Raw genomic sequence first — 23,924 nt, forward strand, 5'->3', positions numbered from 1 at the left:
TAAATAAGGAGTTATTGCTACTTTAAGTATTAAAGTGTGGGAAAATTTTTGAGTTAGCAGCAGTTCTAGAGTTCTTACGTCAATTTCCCCCTCCGAAAAAATGTCACTTGTAGTACCTGCAACCGGAATTGGATGCACATCTCCTTTCAATAGTCCCATGTTTCTGCTTCTCAGCTTATTTTTCCGTCTTAAATTATGAAGTTAAATCAAACTTTTGCATAAATCTGAAGAATATAGACTATCATGTTCCACAACAGCACATATAACATCCCTAATGTAAAAACCTGGCAAAGAGAAAAACCTTAAGGTGACCCAAAGCGTACCATGTCCATGGCCCGCGGGAAATTTGTGGTTGGCCATGTTAATTATGGAAAGAGGTTTTGTTTTGTTTGGTTTTGTTGTTTGGTTTTGGAGAAGGCCCTTCTGTGGAGTCTACGAATCTCTTCAAATCAACATCCCTCCTTCTCTATGGCAACAGAACTCTACCCCAGAAACAAAACGAATCTTATTCAAAGAAGCGAAAAGCACAACGATGGGATCAAGGCAGAGAAGTCTCCACATTTTTAAAGCACGGAAAAGGCAGTTTTCTTTACGAGGAAGCCCTTCACCACTTGTGGATCCACAGGCATGTAACAGACCTCGTAGGGTTAAACCAGGACCATCAAGACAGAGACTTGGAAGGACTGGCTCATTCGCAGAGGGACATCCCCAGTGCAGTGCACCCCCCCCCCCCCCCCCAAGGATCCACAGTACCAGTTAGCTTCCCTCATTGTAAAGTTTGACCTTTAAGTTCCTAGTCAATGCCTTCAGGAGACTGGGAGAATGTAGGGTCCAGAGAGGCGCAGGTTTCCAAAGGGTCATGGGGCGGGTGAAGCACTCATCACCAGAGCAACGCGATGTTTTGCAACAAGATCATGAAACATCCACATCCACTGGACGACAAAGAAGTAAACATTACCCGAAGCGTGTGAGTTCAGCACAAGTGCATTTTCAGCTGTGCGCATGCGAGACACAGAGTTTATGCTTGTGTTATTATTTATTGACTCTTGTGTTATTTGCCATACGAACAGCTGTTACTCTACTTTTGCCCCAGCCTGTGTTTTATTGGCCACAGCTTTATCCTTCACCCTGAGGACAGTGACCGCACAGCAGAGACTTACAGAGGACACTTGCACAGAAGCACGAGACGAGGTGGAAGACATGTGCTCCCTGAGTTGCCCGGTGGAGAGTCTGGCCGTGTCTGCCTGGGTTTGGGGAACTCACACAAGCACATTCCGCAGACAGTTAGGATAGGATTTTCGTGTGGATCTGAGGTTGTAGCTCATCATGAGTTGGTCACTTCATCTCAAGGTTACCTCCACCCTACCTGACCGGCCAAGGACAGCAAGGACAAGCGAGGAAGAGCCAGCCCACTGAGGGTGTGTGTGTGTGGCCAGGGTGCCTGGCCCAAGGCAGGCGATCCGTCCCTACCCTGTGGGAGCCGCTGAGCCCTCTGACAGGCGAGCTGCAGGACCTCCTAGTCATCACTGGGCTACGGGGAGGCTTTCCCAAGACAAACATCTCGCCTCTTACATCGGCCTGGAAAAGCCACAGACGTGAGTTAGTTCTCGTCTCCTTCTCCAGAGCTAGGAGGAGCTGCTGCTTGCTTTTCGTGCACACACAGCATGCCGGACCCCTGCCCATGGGAAGGGTCTCGCCCTGCATCCAGCTCCTCCGGTTGCCCTGCCTTACACACCACAGGCATCCATTGTGCTTCAATCTGAACACGCAGGCAGAGCAGAGCAGAGCAGAGCAGAGCAGAGCAGAGCAGAGCAGAGATGCTTGAATGCAGCAGACATGGCTAAGAGCACATACCAGAAACCGTACGCCTTTAACAGAATGTTTAACAGCTGGGTTCAAGGCACACTCAGATCTGGCCTGTTTGCTTTGTGTTTATTTGAATAGCTACAAAGCAAGAAAGAGGGCAATTTTACTTACTATCCGTCAAATTGCATAGGAAGTGCCAGTCGTTCTGCCAGTACCTGAGACCTAAAACCCTATCTCTTAAATGACAGAACATCGATTCTAAGCTACATTCCCCTTACTGACTAAGCTTAATGGCTGAAGAACCAGGAGAAAGGCAAGAAATAAATACTTTGTCCTTAAAAAGAAAACCACAGAGGGATGGGGGTAGGAATGGGGAGGCAAATTCTTAGTCTTAGACATTATCCAAGTGCCATTATCTTAAAAATTTCCTAATTATTTCCTGCCAGCAAAGATTAAAACCTCAAAGGGCAAAGATCAACTAGTCTCCAAGTATTCCATTTTTTTCAGACATTTTTCCTTTCGTGTGTAAGAGGCATTCGCATGGCCGGATGGTTTCGGTGGGTGGATCTGCTGAGTGGGGGGTGGGAGATTCCCAAATGGCCCCTCTCAGGTGCGGGCTCTTTTCAGAACAGCCTTGGCGCGGCCCCATCTCCGCAGGGGCTCCCGTGTCAAGTTCTAAAGGGCTGAGTGTGAAGGTGAGCTGTTACTTCAAGTCCGTCACCTCTTGCTTAACGGGGAAAGCTCTGGCTCATTTTGATCATAAATGCAAAACTTGTCCATGAGGGAGTGGTTTCATTTCATTCTGTGATTGTCGTCCAGTCTCTTTCCAAAGCTAGCCATCCATTTTGGCAAAATCTCTTCAAACCCTCTCCGTAGGGTGTTTTAAAATGGCAGTAGAGCTGCCAGCCTGCACACCTCAGAGGTAGACGCTTTGTTCATGCCTGCAACCCAGGGAGCTGCGTCCCTGCATCCTCATCTATTTCCTTCAGTTTTGTGGGAGAACGAGGCTCAAGGCAGTCCAGGCCTGGTAGCATCCTGCCCTCAGACTCTGCTGACCTGGCTGATGGGGTGGGGGTGGGGGGGCAGCCCCGGGGGCGATGAGCCCACTGAGAAGGGACAGAGAATGACAGCTACAAAGCTGACACCTTTGAGTGGTATGGTTCTCCTGCGGACCCTCAACTTTAAAAAAAAAAAATCTTATATAAATTTTAGTTTCTCCTGCTTATTGGTATAGCCTCTCTGCAAATATATATTTTAACTTGTTGGATAGAGGCCATGCTGTTGTTGTTAAAAGTTAGCAATCAGTCTTGACATGCCTTTTTTTTTTTTTTTTTTAGATCTTGTAAGATGGCATAAATCTAAATACATACATGTAATGAATTAACTCCATAGAAAGACATGCAAGAAACCACACACAAGATGCAGTTACCTTTAATTTTGGTGAACTTATTTCCTGCTGGGAAGAGTGTTTAGGGAGGAGAGGTGGTGAGTAGGACTGGGCAGGCTGAGAGAGCGTAGAGACCAGCTGTGAGGCCGAGGCCAAGGGAGGAGGGGAGGGTGGGGAGGGGAGAGGACAGATGGGAAAAGGTGTAGGCGGTCCATCTCTCTAGGAAAATGAAGGTGGCTTAAATATTGGGGAAAGACAAGATGAGATTGTGCTTGTGTCCAGAATGAGGTCACTTGGTCAGCCTTTAGATAACACCCCCCATATTTAAACAAGTTTAAAGTTAACCAGTACTGGTGACATTTATGACAAATTCTTGCTTTAAAAGCATGGATTTTTTCTTTTGAATTTCATTCAAGATTTCCAATGGGTATGATCAGTTTCATTTTTTTCTGATGTGGGAGGTAAGAATCCCCATAGTCTATAGGCAGGCAGAAGTTCCTGGGACCCAAGCCCTATATCTAATCATGTCTTAAAATTAAACTGAAGAGAAAATGAGCCATTTAAGTGATCAACTAGAATCATGCTTGACTGACTGCAATGAATGATCTCTATTATGAAGCAGTGTGTTTAGTTGGTACAGATGCAGGCATGGCTGGGTTCTTTGTTCCGGTGAGGGTTTCTCTCTGGGTTGAGGGACAGCCAAGCCTCAGAGTGTTGTGACTGTCTGTGGGCCTCATGGGCACGGACCATTATTTAAGCCCAAGGAGACCCTTGTTGGCCAAGTGCCTCTACATTTGTTATTGGTAAGATCTAAGTAGTAACTTATGGGGTTTAAACATGATTTTCATTTTCAGAAATCTTTCAATAGAATATCCATGGGGAACTTGCATAGTGGCATAATATGAATCATTCATTCTTTTTGTCTCATAATTTTGATATTTTCCAGTAACCATATTTGCTACTTAATTCACAGATTACATATGTGAGATGAGTTTTTGTTTTTGTTTTCTTAAAAGAGAACTTGACAAGCTAAAGATTTAGGGTGCTAGCCCTCTTTACTGATTAAAATTTTGGCCCAAGTTTCTTGCTTTTTAAAAATGAAAATGGCAGGACCCAGTTCTTTAGTAGTCACCGATTTGAAGAAACTCTCTCTTCAGAAAGAGTTGAGAGGGAACCAGAACATTATCTTTCTCCTTCCCTTCCCCTTCCCTTCCCTCTCCTTCCCTCTCCTTCCCTTCCTTTCCCTCCCCCTTCCCTCCCCTCCCCTCCCCTCCCCTTCCCTTCCCTTCCCTTCCCTTCCCTTCCCTTCCCTTCCCTTCCCTTCCCTTCCCTTCCCTTCCCTTCCCTTCCCTTCCCTTCCCTTCCCTTCCCTTCCCTTCCCTTCCCTTCCCTTCCCTTCCCTTCCCTTCCCTTCCCTTCCTTTCCCTTCCCTTCCCTTCCCTTCCTTTCCTTTCCTTTCCCTTCTCTTCCCCCCTCCCTTTTTTTTGGGTATTAATTTCTCATCTCTAAAGTGGAGATGATAGTATAACCGACCATAAATACGAATGTACAGCTGTAAATAAATAATGGAACTATATTATACATTTCCACCATTATTAAAATTTGCTGTGTTGCCATACATTCCTCCACCCCCAACTTATATGGTGCTTGTTTCTTGTAAGGAAAACCTCAAAGCAGTGTTTATTAATATGATTAGCTGTCCTAGCTAATCGTCGTAGGACAGGTTAGTTCTTCAGGGATTAGGCGATATTGAAATACCTCCTTATTGGTGTGAGCTGCACGGCTGCGCTCCTTGGGGGCTCTAGGGTGTGGGAGGGTGGCTACTACACCCTGTGAGCAGCCAGGTTTCCTCTCCTCTTCCTCCTCTTCGATGTACAGGCTCGGTGTCACCTTGGGGCCATCATGGCCCCACCACCAGGCATCTGGGTCTTGAAATTCAAGCCCTCCTCGGATGCCTGCCATCACCCCCCCACAGAGTTCCTCCTCTTCCTCTCCAATGACAGGGAGGGTTTGGGGCAAGGGAGCCACATTAGTGTGTGCAGAGGCCACAAACTTATCCCCTAGGACTTCAGATGCCTTTTCAAGGCTTGCAAAGCCTTTTCTCATTGTTGTCAAGTCTGCACTCTTGTTCTGAGTTGTCTTTCTGGGATCCTGGACTGGCGTTGTCTCATAGGGCCGGACTGCAGTTGAGGTTGCACCCGTACCACGTAAAGGTGGCCGCGGGGAAGGTGATTTGGCAGGTACAGCTGCTGGAGGTGATGGGAGGGAAACTGAGGGCTCTTCTTTAATTTCAAGGGTGATCTCCTCTGGGATATTTGGCGCGGCTTGGTCATCTGGTAAGGTGAAAGCACTAAGCTTCTCTAATTCATCCAAGAAGTTGTCCAAGAAAGGAATCAAAGGGTTTTCCGGAGGACACTGAGCTGTCAGGGACGGCCGCCCCTGGGCAGGCCCCTGGTGAGCTCCATTATCTGGGCCAGGAGAAGCTCTGTGCGTGAGAGCAGGGGCTGGTTCACTGGGAGCCAGCTTAACAATGAGCAGGGGATGTGAAGCAAAAGAAAGGAAGAAACCAAGAAAATAACGACAGTGTATCAAAACACAGAGACAGAAATGCAGGAAAGGCAGTGAATACAGAACAATATTTTATAGATGTGAAGATATTTTGCTAAATTTTTCTCACATAAAACCACTAGCATGTTAATTAGAAATTTATTTGGGTATTCGGAAGGAGTCTTCAGTGTCAAATGACAAAACAGAGCTGTCATAGCTATGATAAAGATAGACAGTGAAACCTTAAGAGATTTAATTTCATTTAACAAACAGACTACCTCTTTTAAATGAGGTTCCCAGATAGGGACTTAGTAGTAGAAATGACTTTGAAATGATATTAGTGTGGAATGAAAGCCAATAATTAAACCTTTCTCAGCTGCAGGATTTGTGATGTGTTCTTGCTGTCAGAAGCAGGGCCCACTCCTATGGACTTCCATGATTTTCTCACCTAGGTTTGCCAGGCGATTATAACATATGGCATACCATATTTTTCCATCTTTATACACGAACACATTTCTAAATGAGTAAGTTTGGAAAAATATGTTTTGAGAACAGAAACCCATGATCAGAATGAAACTGAACTTACACGAATTCTTCAAAGTTTTCATTTTGTTATTATTTTTGACTTCAAAGTTTTTTAAAAATTCAAAGTAAGTGATTACATTGGAAGGGAGCATATGGTGTTAGTGGGAAAAAATCTTCTGCTGGACTCCCATCTCTCTCAATAGCTTGACATTTTATGTAAACTCGGGGAGGTATAATTGAAGCTGAATCTTCTGAGTAAGAGTAGACTTCTGTGTATCTTAATATTATTGCTATGTTTTGGATATAGTGAACAAATGTAAATTCATTCAGAAGTCTAGAAGGGCTGCAAGTAACATTCTAATGCCTGTACCTATTGCTACTGGGCTGGAAAGGATGGTTCATGCCGTGCATGTGAAGGCCCTGAGAGAGGCTGGTGGGTGACATTTTACTTTACTTATTAAAAAAAATTTTTTTTTTGCATTTTAATTTCTGTATTGGTTAAGGTATTACATATTTGTCCTCATCTCCCCATTACCGACATTTTACTTTAGTTCTTCCCAGGAAGCGATTTTGGTTTGGAAAGAAAAAATGTTCAAGAAAGAGTATGGAGCCCTAACCGGTTTGGCTCAGTAGATAGAGCATCGGCCTGTGGACTGAAGGGTCCCAGGTTCCATTCCGGTCAAGGGCATGTACCTTGGTTGTGGGCACATCCCCAGTAGGAGGTGTGCAGGAGGCGGTTGATCGATGTTTCTCTCTCATCGATGTTTCAGACTCTCTATCCCTCTCCCTTCCTCTCTGCAAAAAAATCAATAAAATATATTTTTAAAAAAGAAAGGGTATGGAGATGTGCTTGCGGGTTGGTTGTTCAGGGTGAGTTGGTGGTTCTGCACTCAGCACTCTGGGGGCCAGGGCCTTAGTACGTATCAGCGCAACACACCCCCAATTAAGCTTTGACTTCTGTGTCCTATAATAGGAATGGGCATTTATAGAATTTATTTAGCTGTGTGTGTGTGTGTGTGTGTGTGTGTGTGTGTATTTTTTTTTAAAGCAAATATGCCATGTCACCATGTGGTGGGATAAATGAGACAAAGTGTCACAAAACTCATGTGAGCATCCTACAGAAGATTCAGGACTATGGCTTCTGAGCACCTCATACAAAGAAATAATCTACACTTGGTCTATTATTGGATAGACAGACATTCCTAGCAAGTCCTGTATATATTTAATTTCTAATAAGATAGAAATGACCTAAGTCTTATTTGATGGTCTAGAGAAGTTCCCTTATTGGCCAGAGTCCTACTGTGTGCTCTATGCTATGCAACACAAGAATAGATTTTGAAAGCCTGTGAGATATATAATAAACTCAAGATGATTGCTTTTCACTTGCACTTCCTCTCATGGTCAGGAATATTATGTGGATGAGGAAGATCTTTAAATTCTATCCTGATCACCATTACTATTGCAGTGCCATTATCACCATAGTCACTAATCTATGTTTAACAGGTCCAAAACACTTAGCTTTATAATGGATGAATTTCCACTGAAAGTCAAATTAAGTATCCTGGGATATCATATCACAAAAATATACATAATTATACTAAAATCATTAGAATTGGATTCTACTATACAGAAAGCAAGACTATCAGAAATATTATCTACTTATATTTGAGCCACCCCTGAAATACAGTATCACAAGAAATGTGACTGAGTGTGTCAAAGAGTGATTCATAAATCACTTAAATCCTTTCCTTTATTTGCAAATATCAGTTAGAAAATAGGATATGTAACATACATTGTATATTGTTGTTTAGAAGTACATTATAGTTCTTTTTCTGAAAATGATAGCGTTCTACACTATGGAGGAGTTTTCTTTATTGAGCCAATATCAGAGCCCAGATTACCAGAGGGAATAAAACCATTAAGAATTTTTCCAAATTATGGATATAAGATTTTCAACATATTTTCCCCAGCAGTGAGAATAAAACACTAATTAGTTATTAATAAAATTTGTACATTTCTCTATTTATAAAATTTAAAATATGGTGTTCTAAGAAAAACTTAGGAAACTGAAAATACATTTAAATCATATTCACAACAAAGATTAAAACACTGTGATCTAAAATATTACATTGCCAATATTAATTGGGACATTATGAAAGAATTTAAGTGTTAAAATAAGCCTTGGTAGAGATACATGCCTATTCTTTCTTATATAATTTTATTTGAAGGTACAGTTGCTTTGAAATTTATTTGGTAGTTCATTTAAGATAACTGAATAGTAGGTAAGCCAAATATGCAGATGAGGATTCTTATCTTTCCATTTATCAGTAGGAACTATTAAAGGAAGAATGTTGATTTCTAAGTGCTAAGCTCTGGGAGTGAAATGAGTATACTGAAGAAGATTCTGGAAAACTTTATAACCAGTCAACCAAAATTGGACAGTACCAAATGGTTCCATTACCCAATGATGATGGATCGAGAATAATTACCCCGCCATGGAAACCCATTCTTCAAAACGAAGTAGAATGAATACAATGCCAATCTTTGCCCTTGTAAAGAAAACGCTTCTCTTGAAATAGGAGATAGGAGATCTTAGATTGTTTGCCTTTGTGAAGTTCTCCTAAGACTCATTTTCAAGGAGAGGGTTAGGGCACTGGGGTGCTACTTGAGGTGGACTCGCATTGGAACATGAAATGACTGTACAACATCTGATGCTGATGTTATGTTGCTGGCTCTGGTTTATTTCCCATGTCCTAGCCTTGATCTTAATTATTTATTAATGTAATCAATAAAATTATGCAGCATCATACACTTTTTAAATGTTCAGAAGTACTTACAATATTTTGGAACTAATTCCTTGGTAAATTAAATTTTATACTTGGAGGTTAATGAAAAGGTGAAAGAAATCCCTAAATACTATCCGTAAGAAGAACACACTATATTATAACTTTACAGAAAATTAAGGAAAAAAAAAATTTGCACTGTGAGTAAAGAAAGTAGAATGGCCCTTTCTAATTAACCAGTTCAGGGAGCAAAGTTCCTTTAAGACCAGATATGGAGAAAGATAATTACCTTCAGCCACTAGCTCAAGTGAGATAGTAGAACTGGTACATAATTATCCTAAAACTATGAAATACACACGAGGGCACCTGATGACCAATGACATTTTCATTCAGTCTAATAAAAAAATTGACTTACAGATCTTAATTTAAAAATTTTACTCTATTTCTCTTTATTAAAATAGCTCAAAACTGCTACAGATTTTTTCAACCTAATTACCATCTACTTTGAAATGAACCATTTTGGGATCTATTGATTTATATGTAGGTGCATATATATATGCATACATACATATGTATATAATCCACTTAATATATACATATATAAAATTAAGCTTTAGAAAAAAAATCACGTTCCAAAAAACCCGAGTTTCAGAAAGCAGGTATACTTATCCACAATATGGGCTCTTAGGATACTAATTTTTCTCTTTCGGTATTTTAATTCAAAAGTGGAATTCTCACAATCAAGCATTAAACCCTTATGCCAACACCCATAAGAAAAATTATATTGACTTGCCACTCAAACTTGGAGGCATAACATGTAAAGCTTTGCAGGAAAGATGATCTTCTTAAGGACCACATATCACTTATTATCTTACTCCAAGCTCCCACATGTCCTACTATGCTGAGTGTCCTCTTACCTTGTTGGAACTCAAGCTGTGGATCCTGTCGCTTGAGTAGCTGTGGGGTATGGGAGGGTCGGGGTAGTCCTCGGCGCCTTTGGCTGTGTTCCTCTTCACCACTTCCACATAGGAAACAGGGAAGATGCCTTGTCTGCTGGTCCCTGGGATTTTGCCTTCGTACCAGTTCTGATCGACTCTCTTGAGAAGAATAACTCTATCTCCCTGTAGCGAACACGAGGAAAATGCATTAGAAGCAGGAAGGTGACGACATAAAGAAATACAATTGCCAGCATTTCTAACAAACAATAGTTTTTCATTTGGGAGAGTGTTATACCTCCGGTTTCATTTAGTCAGGAGAAGGCAGCTAAAGTCTCAGTTCATTCCCAAACGATAGCTGATCAACATAAATGCCATTTAGCCACCCACGCATGACATCTTTCCCTAAGGGTGCTCGGCTAATGTGAATGGGCTCATACATGTTCATGCTGGTTCCGTGTGAAATGACGTGTGTCATGTCAAGAAGCAGAACGGTTTCATAGGCAATGTCTCCCTGACCACAGCATCCTGTTGCTGACAGAGCCCTCAGAATGAGCTTCTGTGGGAAGCAGGAGCTTCCGGAAGTGTCACTCAGCTCTCTGGGAGGCGGGCCTGCGTGGGCCACGGGAACCAGCCCCGGAAGGGATGAGGTTGGCTGGCACACCATTTCTCTTTTTACCCTGCACATGCTGACCAGCGACAAAGAGGGAAGCGGACGGGGTGGGCAGAGACAGCCCTGTGACAATCCGTGTCTGTGGCCGGGGCTGACCCCATCAGGTCTGCCTCTGGACGGCCTCACACCAGCTTCCATGCTGAAGGATGGGTCGCATGGCCACAGTGGCCGTTAAGTCTTTTTATAGGACCTCCGGCTTTTGGAATAAGAGATCTCTCTACAACCACGAACCCTGCCACGTGCAGGGATCAAGCCAAGGCCACAGAACAGTTTACATTTTAACTCAAAACCACATGTGGCCCAGAAATAAATGGGCAGGATGTGGTTAGACGGTGAAGAAGCTGCAGGCAGCAGATGACGCGGAAGTGTGGGCAGCTGCGCCTGCTGGGACCCTAGAGGCGGCTGGCACAGGTCAGAGCCTCGGCTTTGACAGGGGGACTCAAGGCGAGAGCCTGCCTCTGGCCAGATGCTGGTGGTTTATCTAGAGACTGTCCCACTGCCACGGAGCAGGACATACCACAGCTATGTGGGTCTCCCTGCACCTTAAGCGTGCGCTGCTTTCCTCTGTAACACACCACACGAGGCTGACGCCAGGCTGCTGCTTGAGCGGTCATTGCAGGGGTGGAAGCTTCCATGGAAAGAATGAAACAAGCCACTCAAGATGCCATGTGGCCGCTGGGAGGGTAAGAGGGAATCGGTTGCTGATGCAGACCCAGGTCTCACAGGGAAGGAGGAGGGAGGCCCTGGGCCAGGAGGAGGACAGGGGCCCACCCGGCAGTCACCGCAGGCAGGGGGCACTCTTGGCCCGCACCCTCCATCCCCATGTGACCACAGTCTGTTCTGTATTTTGCGCAGACAGGCAGGCGCCTCAAGCAAAGGGACGTGACTGCTTAGCAGACACAGAACACAGCTGATGGGCCCATTCCCAGGTGTGTAAAGTAGCAAGTTAGCGTCTTTCCGTCCTGCTAGGAAGAGGCACTGGGATGGGATAGACTCCCAGTGAAACGGGGGTCAGTCATGAGGTCCCCAAGAAGGAAAATGTCCTGAGTGCAGGACCTTTCTGGATTCCAAGGTAAGCATATTGTTATTATTTTTTAAAACATATATTTTATTGATTTTTTACAGAGAGCAAGGGAGAGGGATAGAGAGCTAGAAACATCGATGGGAGAGAATCATTGATCAGCTGCCTCCTGCACACCCCCTACTGGGGATGTGTCCGCAACCAAGGTACATGCCCTTGACCGGAATTGAACCTGGGACCCTTCAGTCTACAGGCCGATGCTCTATCCACTGAGCCAAACCGGTTAGGGGACCAAGGGAAGCATATTATTAATCAAAATGAAAAAAGAAACGGAATGAGGAGGCAGCAGAAGAGCAGCCTTTTGCAGTCTGTGGAGGTGCTTTCCCGTGGCTGCCTTTCCCCAAGTTCAGCTCCCGGTGCTCAGGCCCAGGCCCCCTGGGAGGGGCAGGGGGCGGCCCGGGGGTCCTCTGGCCTTTCTTTATGGAAAAACACAGACGCCATAGGGCAGAAGACGGCCTGGGAGATGCACCGGCCCAGGCTGCAGCCCGTACGTACCTTTCTCAGCGACAGCTCCACGTTCGTGTCCGCGTTGAAGTTGTACCTGGCGATGGCCTCCCCGATCTCTCCGGGCTGGGCCGGGGGCGGCGGCCTGGCGGGCTGCGCCTTCTCCGGAGGGGACAGCTTCTAGGAGGAAGGCAGCGGGTTATCCCGGACGGCGAGGGCCTGGGAGGAGCCCAGGGTGAGCCGGTGGGGAGGACTCACCTCCACGTAGGAGATGGGGAAGATGCCCACTCGCCCGTGGTGCTCGCCCTCGTACCAGTTCTGGTCGATTTTCCTGAGGATGTAGACCGTGTCTCCTTTCTTGAACGACAGCTCCCTGGGAGAGACATGCTCAAGTGGGCTTTTTTTTTCTCCGCGAAGAGCAGTATTCCTAAGATCACTAGACCCGCATTCGGCTGGGACATAGACTTCTGATGCTTGACCCATTTGTGCGTCCTAAGCGTCTACAGACCAACTTTAAGATATTTATTTATTTATTTATTTATTATTTTTTTTGTGTGTGTGTGTGTGTGAATTGTCAGCTGAACATATTCCAGAGCACCCGCATTGTGAGTCATATATCTATTTTTTAGACTATTCATCGCAAATTGGTTTTCTAAAAAAATTAAATTCAAAATATCATGGTGTGTGGGGATGGCTTCTATTTTGGACACGTGGCAGTTACAAAAAAAAAAAAAAAAAAATCTGTCCAACCTAGTGGGATAAGGATTTTCCTTACAAATTCTTAGGATTTGCTTATGATATTGTACCTTTGGAACTGTGATTTTTACCTGGTCTTCCTGTTTAGCAATTGAGGCATTACATTGGACGAGTTCCATAGCTGTATTTTTAAAAATTAAATAACATCTCATGTATTAGGTAAATAAAAATAGCTTTTGAGATAGATATTTACCTAAAACAGGTACCCATATCTCCCGTCTAGGTACTAATGGAAATGACTTAAAAATGAGGCTAGCCCTTCCGTAACTTTCAGAGCTGGCTGGTGGGAGCCTTTGAAAGTTGCCTGAGGCGGCCCAAACCCTGACTTTTGTTGCAAATAGGTCATTGCACAGGGATGGTGAGCAGCCGCTCTATGTGTACGAGAGCAGAGCAAGAGGGACATGAGGAAGCCGCAATGAGATATATTTATTTATGGTGGGAGGGGAACATTTTTCTCTTTTTAAAAATAAGAGGTGGCTTCCTTGGTGACTATTGAACCTGCTCCTCTGAGGCATACACCTTCAGGGTTAGTGGGTTTAGGAAGGGTTTATGGGAGGGGTGGTGCGGGCAAACCCTCCCGTCTGTTGCTGATGCTCCCACAGGTGGCCGGTGGAAGAGCAGGCTTCGCCGAGCCTTTGCTAACCTTGGACTGTCACAAAGAGGAAATGAAATTCACGTGTTCTCTATCGTTATTTTATAAAACCGACATGCATCCTCCAATTGTCACACTAGATTCAAAGAACAGAAGTAGTGAGAGCCAGAGTATAATAGACACAAAGCAGATGTTACTTCTCTAATAATAGTTCAAAAAATGTGACTTTTTTTGGGGGATATATATATATATTTAATGCCAGATTTAAGCCATGGTCAACATCTTAATTTCTAAATAGCAATTTTCTTATTTGACTCATTCCCTATCTCAGCAGCCTCAGCCAATTCGGAATGATTTTATTTTCTCTCTGTCTTCTACTAGAGACAGACTCTGGAACAATGAATTTATACAATATGCATTTTCATGAATAAATGTTTGAATTATTGTCTAAATTCAGTCTAAACTGCACAGTGTAATTTTATGCCAATTTACAATGAATTTAATATCTTGAATTCTAAGAGAGACTCAAGTTTCTTAAATAATGTCTGGGCACCTGGGCCACTGCAAGGTGGCAGGCTCCCTCCCAGTTGAGCCAACTCATGTACCTACTTCCTGTACTGACTTTCCTCAACCACATGCCCATCTGATGAACAAGAGCCTGAAGAAAAAGGGAAAGGAAGTATTGCAACACAGGAGTATGAAAACTCCAACACCAAAGGCCACAGGAGAAAATGTTGCTCAGACTTGAGCTTTTTCTTTAAAAAAAAAAAAAAAAAAAAAAAAAAAAAAAAATATATATATATATATATATATATATATATATATATATTTATTGATTGATTTCAAAGAGGAAGGAAGAGAGACAAATAGAAACAAACATCAATAATGAGAGAGAACCATTGATTGGCTGCCTCCTGGACACCCCCTATTGGGGAATTGGTCTTGAAACCCAGGCATGTGCCCTTGACTGGAATTGAACCCAGGACCCTTCAGTCTGCAGGCCAACGCTCTGTCCTCTAAGTCAAACTGGAATCGCTAAGCTTTGAGTGTTGATACATGGAGATTTTATGGTAGGAATCTGTGCACAGTTCTAGTCTTCAACCCTGCAAACTGTCCTTGATTCAGTTGGATAAATAAATGTTATCAAATCCTCCCAGAAAGTGTTAATTACTCCCCAACTCCTTATTTTCACTTCATCTTGACATGAAAATTCGAGAAACAAAGATGCTTAATTTCTTTTTTTGTTTCACCTACCCATTTGAATTCATTGTGCTGTAATATGTTTAGTGTAGTTTAAAACTCAGTGATTCTCAACTAAACTCAAAATGAAAATAAAATTACCCACATCCCAGTTAATTCAGTTAGAGTGTATCGCTGAATTATTTGAACATGTCCCATTGCAATATTTATCTCTTAAAGTATTATTGAAGTGTATAAACCCAACTTAAATCATATGATGAATACCTATCGTACTTACTTCGATGTCTGAGCCTTAAAATCATAAACAGCTTTTGCAGGCAGTTTCTGGAAAGGAAGGAAGATGATTAGCACTAGATTAAAATGTTGGGTTTCTGACAAGAAAGCAGTTTTACAGGAATTAAAGAGAAGAGAAACCTCAAGGAATGATTAAAAATATACAATGTAAATTCTATATGCAATTTATGAGTAAATCAATCAGTTCTTCATTTTGACGCTTAAGCTATAGCAGGAATATAATAGATGGCTTATTTACCATAACTATTGAATGCCATATTTCATCTTAGTAACTAATGTAGATGAATGTCATAATCCTATATAATGAAAGCCTAATAATATACTAAGTGTAAGGTTGTATAGTCGTCCGTTCAACCAATCAAAGTGGTTAATCTGATAATGATATGCTAAGGCCGTGCAACCGCTCACTATGACATGCACTGACCACCAGGGGGCAGACGCTCTGACTGGTAGGTTAGCTTGCTGCTGGGTCTGGCTGATAGGGACTGAGTGAGACAGAAGGGACACACCCTGGAGCCCTCCCATAGCCCCTCTCCCCCATGGGCCCACATTGGGGTGGGCCAGCCGGACCCCACCCATGCATGAATTTGTGCACTGGACCTCTAGTAGGGGAATAAAATATCTGCAGAGGATTCTGTCCCAGGTATAATTTTGGCTGTAACCAAGGCATTTCCTGGGATAACTGTGGAGTCAGTTATCTATGTCTTATGTATTGGCACAGCTCCATCTGAATCCTAATAAAAGGACTGGTGAAAGTTGGGAGGGAAGTCATCATCCCTTTTTCTAAACATTTATGAACATAGTAGCAGAGAAACATTAGCCCAGTTATCACTGGGAGGCTAGTTAGTGGCCAACAGTATAGGCTGGATGATCTTGAATTCCCTGAAGGGTTCAGGAATTCTTCAGCACATAAATCGGCTGCTCATCTTTTAGTCATGACATGTGACATATGCTCTCCATCAAACCTTGGAGCCCACGGATCTGACTGGGGCACCAGCAAGCTAGCTACTCCAGCTCTTCCTTCCCCACTTCCCAATGAGTCCCTCACCCCACTCTTTTTCTCTGCGATTCTGGTGAGCTTTAGGCAGCCCGGACCATTCTTGACTTCTCTTGGCAGGGAGTCCCACGGGCACAGGGCTCTATCAGACACCTATAGAGATACTCCTGGAGGGGCTGCCAGTCCAAGACTAGCCTCCAGTCCCCACCAGATCCTCGGGACTCCAAGGTAGTGTGAGCCAGAGCTCCAGGCCTGGCTCAGGGCATTGGTCAAGAGCTAGTGGGTAGGTGATTTCCAGGGGCAGTGATTTTTAAAAAATTATTTATTGTTGAAAGTATTACATATGTCTCCCTTTTTGCCCATTGACCTCCCTCAGCCTTTTTCCACTCCTGAACAGGCCCTCACCCCCTGCAATTGTCTGTGTCCATTGGTTATGCATATATGCATGCACACAAGTCCTTTGGTTGATCTCTTGTGCACTGGACCTCTAGTAGGGGAATAAAATATGGTTTTTGTGGGACCCTCACAAACAAAAGCAGGTCAGCAACAAATACCTACTTAGCCTTTGTATTGATTTGCAACATGGTTGACCTAAGGCTCTCCCTACATCCCTGGAGCAGGAGTTTGCAGATGCTTTTAGACCACGACTGTTCATTCATGGCTGTGAGGTTCAGATGCACAGAGGTCTCACTGCCACAGCTGGGGCTGATCTGCAGCTGGGGTCAGAACGCAAACTCTCCAGTCCTTTGCTCGGACTCCAGGGAAAATGTTCTACGTTTCTCCGTTGTCATCTTTATGTTTTTAGTCTGCGTTCTTTACTGGATTTGGATGTCACTTGGACTGGTTTTCAGGTATCTTATTGACAGAAACTTAAATGCAATTGAACAAACTACCTCTTTTTCCGGAGTTCCTCCTCTTCTTTCCCTCGGTGCACTCCTCCCCAAGTCAGTCACAGCGGAAGTGTAACTTCTAGGGGACTCTCGGTCTATTGGGAAGGACAGGGCCAGAGTGAGCACCCACCTATCAAGGCAGACATGGTGAGCCATTCTCCCTGGTGACAACTATTTCCGCCCTTAAGCATGGAGAGACACCACGATGGAGAACATGGGTATGAAACTCATAGGGAATCATACGGTTGTGACACTAGACATAAAAACAGAGCATTCCAAAAGAAAAACTACCTGAGATTGCAGAAGTATCATAGTTGTACCTATCAATATAAATAAAATGGTTGCATTGCTGATATAATTATACAGCAGCCTCCAGGCCAGGAAGGTCCCAGTTGGCCAGTTGGCAGGAATTTGTCATCTCAAAGACTTTTTAATATTTTCTATTTCTACTCTTTTTGCCTCCAATTTATAATGACTATTTTTAAGGCCTAGAGAAGATGGAGAATAACACTAATGTTCAGAAATGGAGACATTTTGTGGAACAACAAACAATTTAAGAATGCAGTAAAAAAAAGAAAAAAAAGAAAGAAACTATGATGATGATGACATAACTACGATAATGTCCATTCTCTCCCTCTCTCTGTTTTTAAGTATTTATTGAGACTTGAGATGTCATCTTGAGGCTTACTGCTAAAAGGGCCTTATTTCTGTTCTTTCCTTGTGCTCAACTTAGCTGATCAGAAAGTAAACATTTATCCCAAGAAACAAAGGGATAAACATTCTCTAAACAGATAAACATTCTCTAAACATCCGTTGCCAAATTGCTTATGAAATAGTAAATTGTTTTTGTTCCCCTTAAAGCAAAATATAAATAATCAGTTACTTTACAGAATTATGATTGCAAGGATCTATTAATGGTATCTTATACCTTACACATTTATATGTGGAAATGTTACTTAAAAGTATTCTAATGGCCCATGTTATAAAATTTTACCAGTATAACTGGATCAAAATTTGTAATTTTTTTTCTTTTAAATGTAGTTATATTGAATAGCAAGATGCAGTAAGTATGAAATAAATCCATCTGTAAAGGAATGAGAAATACCGATTTATAAAAAGAAAATTTGGTCTAAAGGTTTTGACTGTTTTGATGACCAGGAAGAATTGTTCACTAATAATAGGTGTCATGTCAGCTACATGACAGATAAAGATAAATGCCTAACTCCCTATGAGGTGTTACCAAGGTAACCTGGCAATAATATTCAGGTAAACTTAACCAGTTATTTTCATGAATGCTACAGGTTTATGTGCAGTATTTTTTCATTGTAAATTAATATAGTTTTATGATCACAGGGCTTTCATAGTGATCACAAATTTTAAATTACTTTTGCTAAGCACAGCTGGAAAAGTAAATATTTTAATAAAATACAAAACACCCTTGAAATGCACTGCAAAGCCCTCTGCACTCATGCCTTACTGATAGCATATACTCTATCTGCATATAATGTTGAGTGGTGATTAAACTAGGACTTTGAATAACTGGTGATTAAACTAGGACTTTGAATAAGTAGCTAATTTATTAAAAAATTAGATTCTGACATGGCTCAGTCAGCGAAAATTTCAAATTGTAGACATTGATTTTGAAAATGCGAATTTATTGTTTTTGAATCATGTCGCATAATGTAAATAGAGTGAAGATAAATACTATAATAACATAGTAAAGTTGTGCAATGAGAATTAGTGAGCCATATATTACATTAATATGAAGTTTGAATTATGTCTTTTTTTGCCTATGGAGATATAGTCTATATTTCAAATTCTGAAGTGTTAGGAGTTTAAATCTGTTAGCGCTACCTTCTCTCTACATGACCTTGGTCAAATTTATTGTCCTCCCTGTGTCTCAGTCTCCCTCATTGTAAAACAGTGCTTATAATAATCCTCATCACCTAGTTGTATGCCAGTGTTAACTGGATAAATGTATGTGAAATATTTTGCAATGCCTGGTGATCCAACTTCTTAAAATCTACATAGAAAGCAGTTGCACCTTAAGGATTCATGAAAACAATGGTATAAAGATATCAAAATGCCGTGTGCTTTTCAGTTATGTAAACCTCAAACAAACATTTTCTGCATCTGAATTGCTATCTGTCCTTGTGTTGCCACTTCAAGGTGATAATCCATCTATGAAAATAGAGTTGAGAGTCACTTTTAGCCTAAATGGTCTAATTCTAATGTCAGTATGGGGTTACTGTAGCAGAAATAGAAAATAGATAAATTAAGCAATGGAATGGAAAAGAAAAGAAATACACTGAGTGATGGAAAGGAGAATGTTATATATACATACAGTTTAAAGATACATTCACAAAAATTTTACCCTAGTCGTGTCCTTTAAGTGGAGAAAGTTATTAAATAAATCCTAGTCTCTTGTAATCATCCATCGATTACTTTGCTACGTATTTCAGCTTTGTTTCCTGAGTACTTTGCTGTAGAACCTTCTACATAGAATGTAAGCAAATTACTTATTGAGTGAATGACTACAAAGTTTTAAAAAAATCCAGGAAAAAACTAGTGGCTAGTTAAGATCTAGTGCAAAGGTGTTAATCTCTTAAGGAGACCGCTAGTTAATTACCGGGTGTCTTAACATCGTTTAAAACTGGTAACGTGTTTGATTTCTTGTTGTGTTGTAACTAACAGTTGTCTCAACCCTACCATTGAGCTACAAAACCACTTTCCCTTTGAATTTCAAATGAGTAAATTTTGGTGAACTGGCGATCCAGTCACGCCACACACACCACATCCAACCATCACATGGAGAGATGAGATCTACGCGGTGAGGCGCATGTGCACAGCAGTGGTCCCAGGTGGGCTCACAGCTCAGGAGGGATGAGATGTGGGGATGGAAAACGACAGAGCTGGAGGGTGGGCATCGGAGCCACAGGAGAGACAAAGGAAGGTTGGTCCACCTTGCAGACCCAGGGCACTGTCGAGGTCTGGGTGGTAGTTGTTATTGGCGTCCATGTCTGGGAGAGAGGCGCTGGGAGGCAGCATCCCACAGTCGCTCTGGTACCATGGACAGTGGGTAGCACCATCTTGGGGCAGCGGGTGGCAGGGCTGGGGCAGGGGGCTCCTTCTCAGAGCTCTCAGCGAGGAGTTCCTTTCGGGCACGTCCGGCAGCAGCTCGCTGATCAGACGGTGCAGGATGCTGTTGTCGGGCAGACTCCCCCTCCTCTTCTCGGCCTTAATCTGGTCACAGATGTCCTGGAGGGCCGAGTCCAGAGCCTCGAAGACGGCCGTTTTGCAGGTTGCCTTTTCCACCTGCTTTTTGGGCGTCGGATGCTTTTTCCTCCGGAAAGGCACGGGGCTGACGAGGAAGGCGAGCTTGGACAGGCCGGGGTCCGGGTCCCGCCTCCTGGGCTCCTCCGTGCTTTCGTGCTTGGTGCGTTCGTGCTTTCGCATCGTGGTGAAGCGGGTGTACGACGCCGGGCACCTGCCTTTGCAGGAGCTGACGAGGTGCCGGTGGTGGTGGTGGTGGTGGTGGTGGTGGTGGTGATGGTGGCCGGAGCCGTAGAAACTCTCGGAGGACGTGAAGGAGAAGTGGTCGAAGTCGCTCTCGCTGCAGAAGGACGAGCCCTCGACGTGAACGTAGTCGCTGTGCTCGGACACCACGCCGTCCTGGTCGCTGTCGGAGAGCTCCAGCGGGGCCTTGGGCGGCTCCTCGCTGGTCACCTCGATGTGGATGGGCACCAGGCTTTTCGACGTGTAGCCCCGTGGCCCGGGGCAAGGGTGCCTGCTCGGGGGGTCTTCCTCTAGCAAGGACTCGACGGAGAACCGCCTGGAGGGGCAGAGCCCGGGGAGCTGCGGCTCGAGGGCCGCGGGGGAGAGCATCTCGTCCCCGAGGTTGGGCATGGACTTGGACTTCTGGATCAGCTTCTCGAACTCCGAGATGCGGGTGGGCACCATGTCCCTGGGCACCTCGTCGGCCGAGGCCTGGCTCCACCCGGGCAGCAGGCCCCGGGCGTGCGGCTCCTTCTCGTACTGCAGGACCCTGGACTTCACGGAGCACATCACGTCGGAGCTCAGCAGGTCCTTGCGGTTGATGCGGTGCATCTTCTTGTACATTTTCAGGAAGCCCGGGGCGTCGTGGGCCGGCCTGTGGCGGAGCCGGGACCGGCCGCTGGCCCTGGGCTCCTGCAGGAAGGAGGGTGCCCAGGGCCCCGGGCAGCCCTCCCGGGGGTCCTCCTCGCAGAGCAGGGAGCCCATGCTCTCCGACTTGGCTCTGGGGTCGGGGAAGCCGCCGCCGCAGTCCTCGTCGTTCAGGAGGTCGTCGCAGCTGCGGGACTTGATTTTGGGGGACACGGCCTCCTCGGTGCTGCTCCAGACCTCGGCGTTCTGCCGGGCCATCTGCCAGCCGTTCTTGAAGGCCAGGGCCCGCTGCGAGTCGCGCGGGACGTCCAGGTGCTGTCCGTAGGCGGGACAGCCATCTAGCTCCGGGCAGGGGCTGCCGCGGGGCCCTGAGCAGCTGCAAAGGGGTGCACACATTTTGCTATCATCCCCACCTTTCAATCCAGAGCAGCGTGGCGGGAGAGAGACGTGCGGAGAGGTTAAAAGTTTCACAGAGAGCAGAGAGCAGGTCAGTTAGCATCAGACAGACAGGCAGCAAAGAGAAGGCAGCGGGATTAATACAGACACAAGGTTACCCTCCAAGCTCCCCCTATGGAGAAAATGGTCTCATCCTAAGGCATGATACTGTGTTTGCACTGAAGGTAGCTTTGGAAATATTAGAATGGACAAGACCATGCATAAAACATCACTGATGTAGCTCCGTGGTTGGCAAACTGCGGCTCCCGAGCCACATGCGGCTCTTTGGCCCCTTGAGTGTGGCTCTTATACAAAATACCACGGCCTGGGCGAGTCTATTTCGAAAAAGTGGTGTTAGAAGAAGTTTAAGTTTAAAAAATTTGGCTCTCAAAAGAAATTGTAATCGTTGTACTGTTTATATTTGGCTCTGTTGACTAATGAGTTTGCCGACCACTGGTATAGCTAATATGACCAATAGCTAGTAAGACCTATTTCCTCTACTGAATACTTCATACATCTTTCTGAAAATATCATTTGCCTCAAATATAGTAGAGTATTGTATACGTTAACAGCATGACCTGGTAGCAATTTAAGGGTTTAATAATGAATGCCCCAAATGATATAGATAATCAAGTTAATAGGGTCAGGATTTGAATCTCATTTGGTATATACTAATAGAAAGGTAAAGTGTAGTTTGTAAATTTGCATTTAATTAAAACTCCACAACTGCTTAGGTAATTTTTCATGGGCACTAGCTGGGAAAAGCTGTAAGACGAAGTATTTTCCAAAATGGCAAAATGAAGACGCTGTGAACTATGGCTGCTAACATTTTCCAGAGGGAAAAAACACACACAAACTAGCGTGTATTTAAACAAAACTAACTTACCTCCTTACTTGCTCTACCTATCGGGTCTAGTAATAATTAATGTCGTTTTTAAACATTAGTTTAAAATCTTGCTTGGCGTTGACTTGTATTGACATAACCTTCAAACACGTGGTATCTACAGAACGTGTGAAGTGCAATTAACAAGTTTTGCTTGAAAAAGTTTGTGTTTGGTTTGGTTTTTGTTGCAAAACTAGGGCTAAGAAGATGGCCGATGAAGAGCATATTCGGCACTGCATGCTTTACGAGTTCCAATTAGGAAGAAAAGCAAGTGAGGCTGCAAAAAACATCTGTAGTGCTCTTGGTCAAGATGCAGTTAGCGCCAGAAAATGCCAGCGTTGGTTTGAGAAATTTCACGAGGGAAATTTTTCGTTAGATGACAAGAGTGGTCGAGGCCGTGTGTCCAATTTTGATCAAGAAGCTCTTCAAGCTCTTCTGGTGCAAAACCCTCAAATTACCCAACAAGAGCTTGCGACAACTTTAAATTGTTCACAAAAAACAATTTCCAATCAATTGCGTGCACATGGCAAAGTCCAAAAGTTTGGAAAATGGGTTCCTCATGAGTTGACCGACAACAACCGTAATCAAAGAGTCACAATTTGCAGTTCGCTCCTCTCTCGTCAAAACCGTTTGCCGTTTTTAGAGCAAATTGTTACCGGAGATGAAAAATGGGTGCTGTATGTTAATTTGAAAAGGCGGCCTCAATGGTTGGACAAAAATGAGGCTCCGCAGCCCACGCCAAAACCTGACTTGCATGCGAAAAAAGTGATGTTGTGTGTTTGGTGGAATTTTAAAGGAATTCTTCATTATGAACTTTTACCATCTACCCAAACCATGACAAGTGCAGTGTATAGTGCCCAATTGGAAAGGTTAGCCCAAGCTTTAGAGAAAAAGAACCCATGCTGATTAATCGGAAGGGCGTAATTCTTCACCACGATAACGCACGACCGCATACTGCAAGAATCACTGCTGAAAAACTGCGCCAGTTGGAATGGGAAGTTCTCCCTCAACCTGCATATTCTCCTGATATTGCCCCTTCCGATTACCATTTGTTTAGTTCTTTGCAAAACTTTCTTCTTGGAAAAAAATTTAATAATGAAGAATGCCTCAAAAATGCATTGACCGAATTTTTTGCATCAAAATCACAAGAATTTTACAACAGAGGGATTAAAATGCTTCCTGAGTACAAGTAGTAGAAAACAACGGCAACTATATTGTTGATTAAATTTTGTTGTATTATTTAAATAAATTCGATTTTAAAAAGTATTAGAAAAGACATTAACTATTACTAGACCTAATAGAACCTTTTGGGAGGCAGGCTGTCATGAGCATGGCTGGGTATATATGATGTGAAACTTTCACCAGAGGTAAAGGCATCCTGCTTTCCCCAGGGAGGATCTTTTTAAAACCTCGTTTACCATTTGATAACAGAGCTCAGCATGGCCTCAGCTCGGAGCACGCATGGGAAAACTCTTTTCTTTTGCTTGGCTGAATTGACTAATAGGTAAGAGGCCAAGTCCATCTGAGGAGACATTTTCTTCTTAGAAATAAAC

At 43.8% G+C, this 23,924-nt stretch overlaps 1 protein-coding gene across 12 annotated transcripts in view; it reads right to left on the reverse strand.

The window, feature by feature from the left end:
* The window catches only part of SORBS2 (sorbin and SH3 domain containing 2), a 190,578-nt gene that overhangs the window by 11,219 nt on the left and 155,435 nt on the right, over positions 1-23,924 (reverse strand). For 9 of the 12 annotated variants that reach the window (XM_084877702.1, XM_084877706.1, XM_084877697.1 and 6 more), the window contains 5 exons: positions 16,914-17,005; positions 15,007-15,053; positions 12,440-12,554; positions 12,233-12,361; positions 9,966-10,169 (listed from right to left, as the gene is read on the reverse strand). In XM_084877702.1, coding sequence (XP_084733828.1) covers positions 9,966-10,169; positions 12,233-12,361; positions 12,440-12,554; positions 15,007-15,053; positions 16,914-17,005 — 587 coding nt within the window. Of the gene's footprint in view, positions 1-1,470; positions 1,579-3,235; positions 3,311-4,951; positions 5,717-9,965; positions 10,170-12,232; positions 12,362-12,439; positions 12,555-15,006; positions 15,054-16,913; positions 17,006-19,873; positions 21,467-23,924 lie in introns of all 12 variants that reach the window. The other 3 variants (XM_084877699.1, XM_084877695.1, XM_084877698.1) reach the window with 3 other exon arrangements.

Source organism: Pipistrellus hanaki (genome assembly GCF_964339955.1).
Source record: "Pipistrellus hanaki genome assembly, chromosome: 3".
NCBI lineage: Eukaryota > Metazoa > Chordata > Mammalia > Chiroptera > Vespertilionidae > Pipistrellus > Pipistrellus hanaki.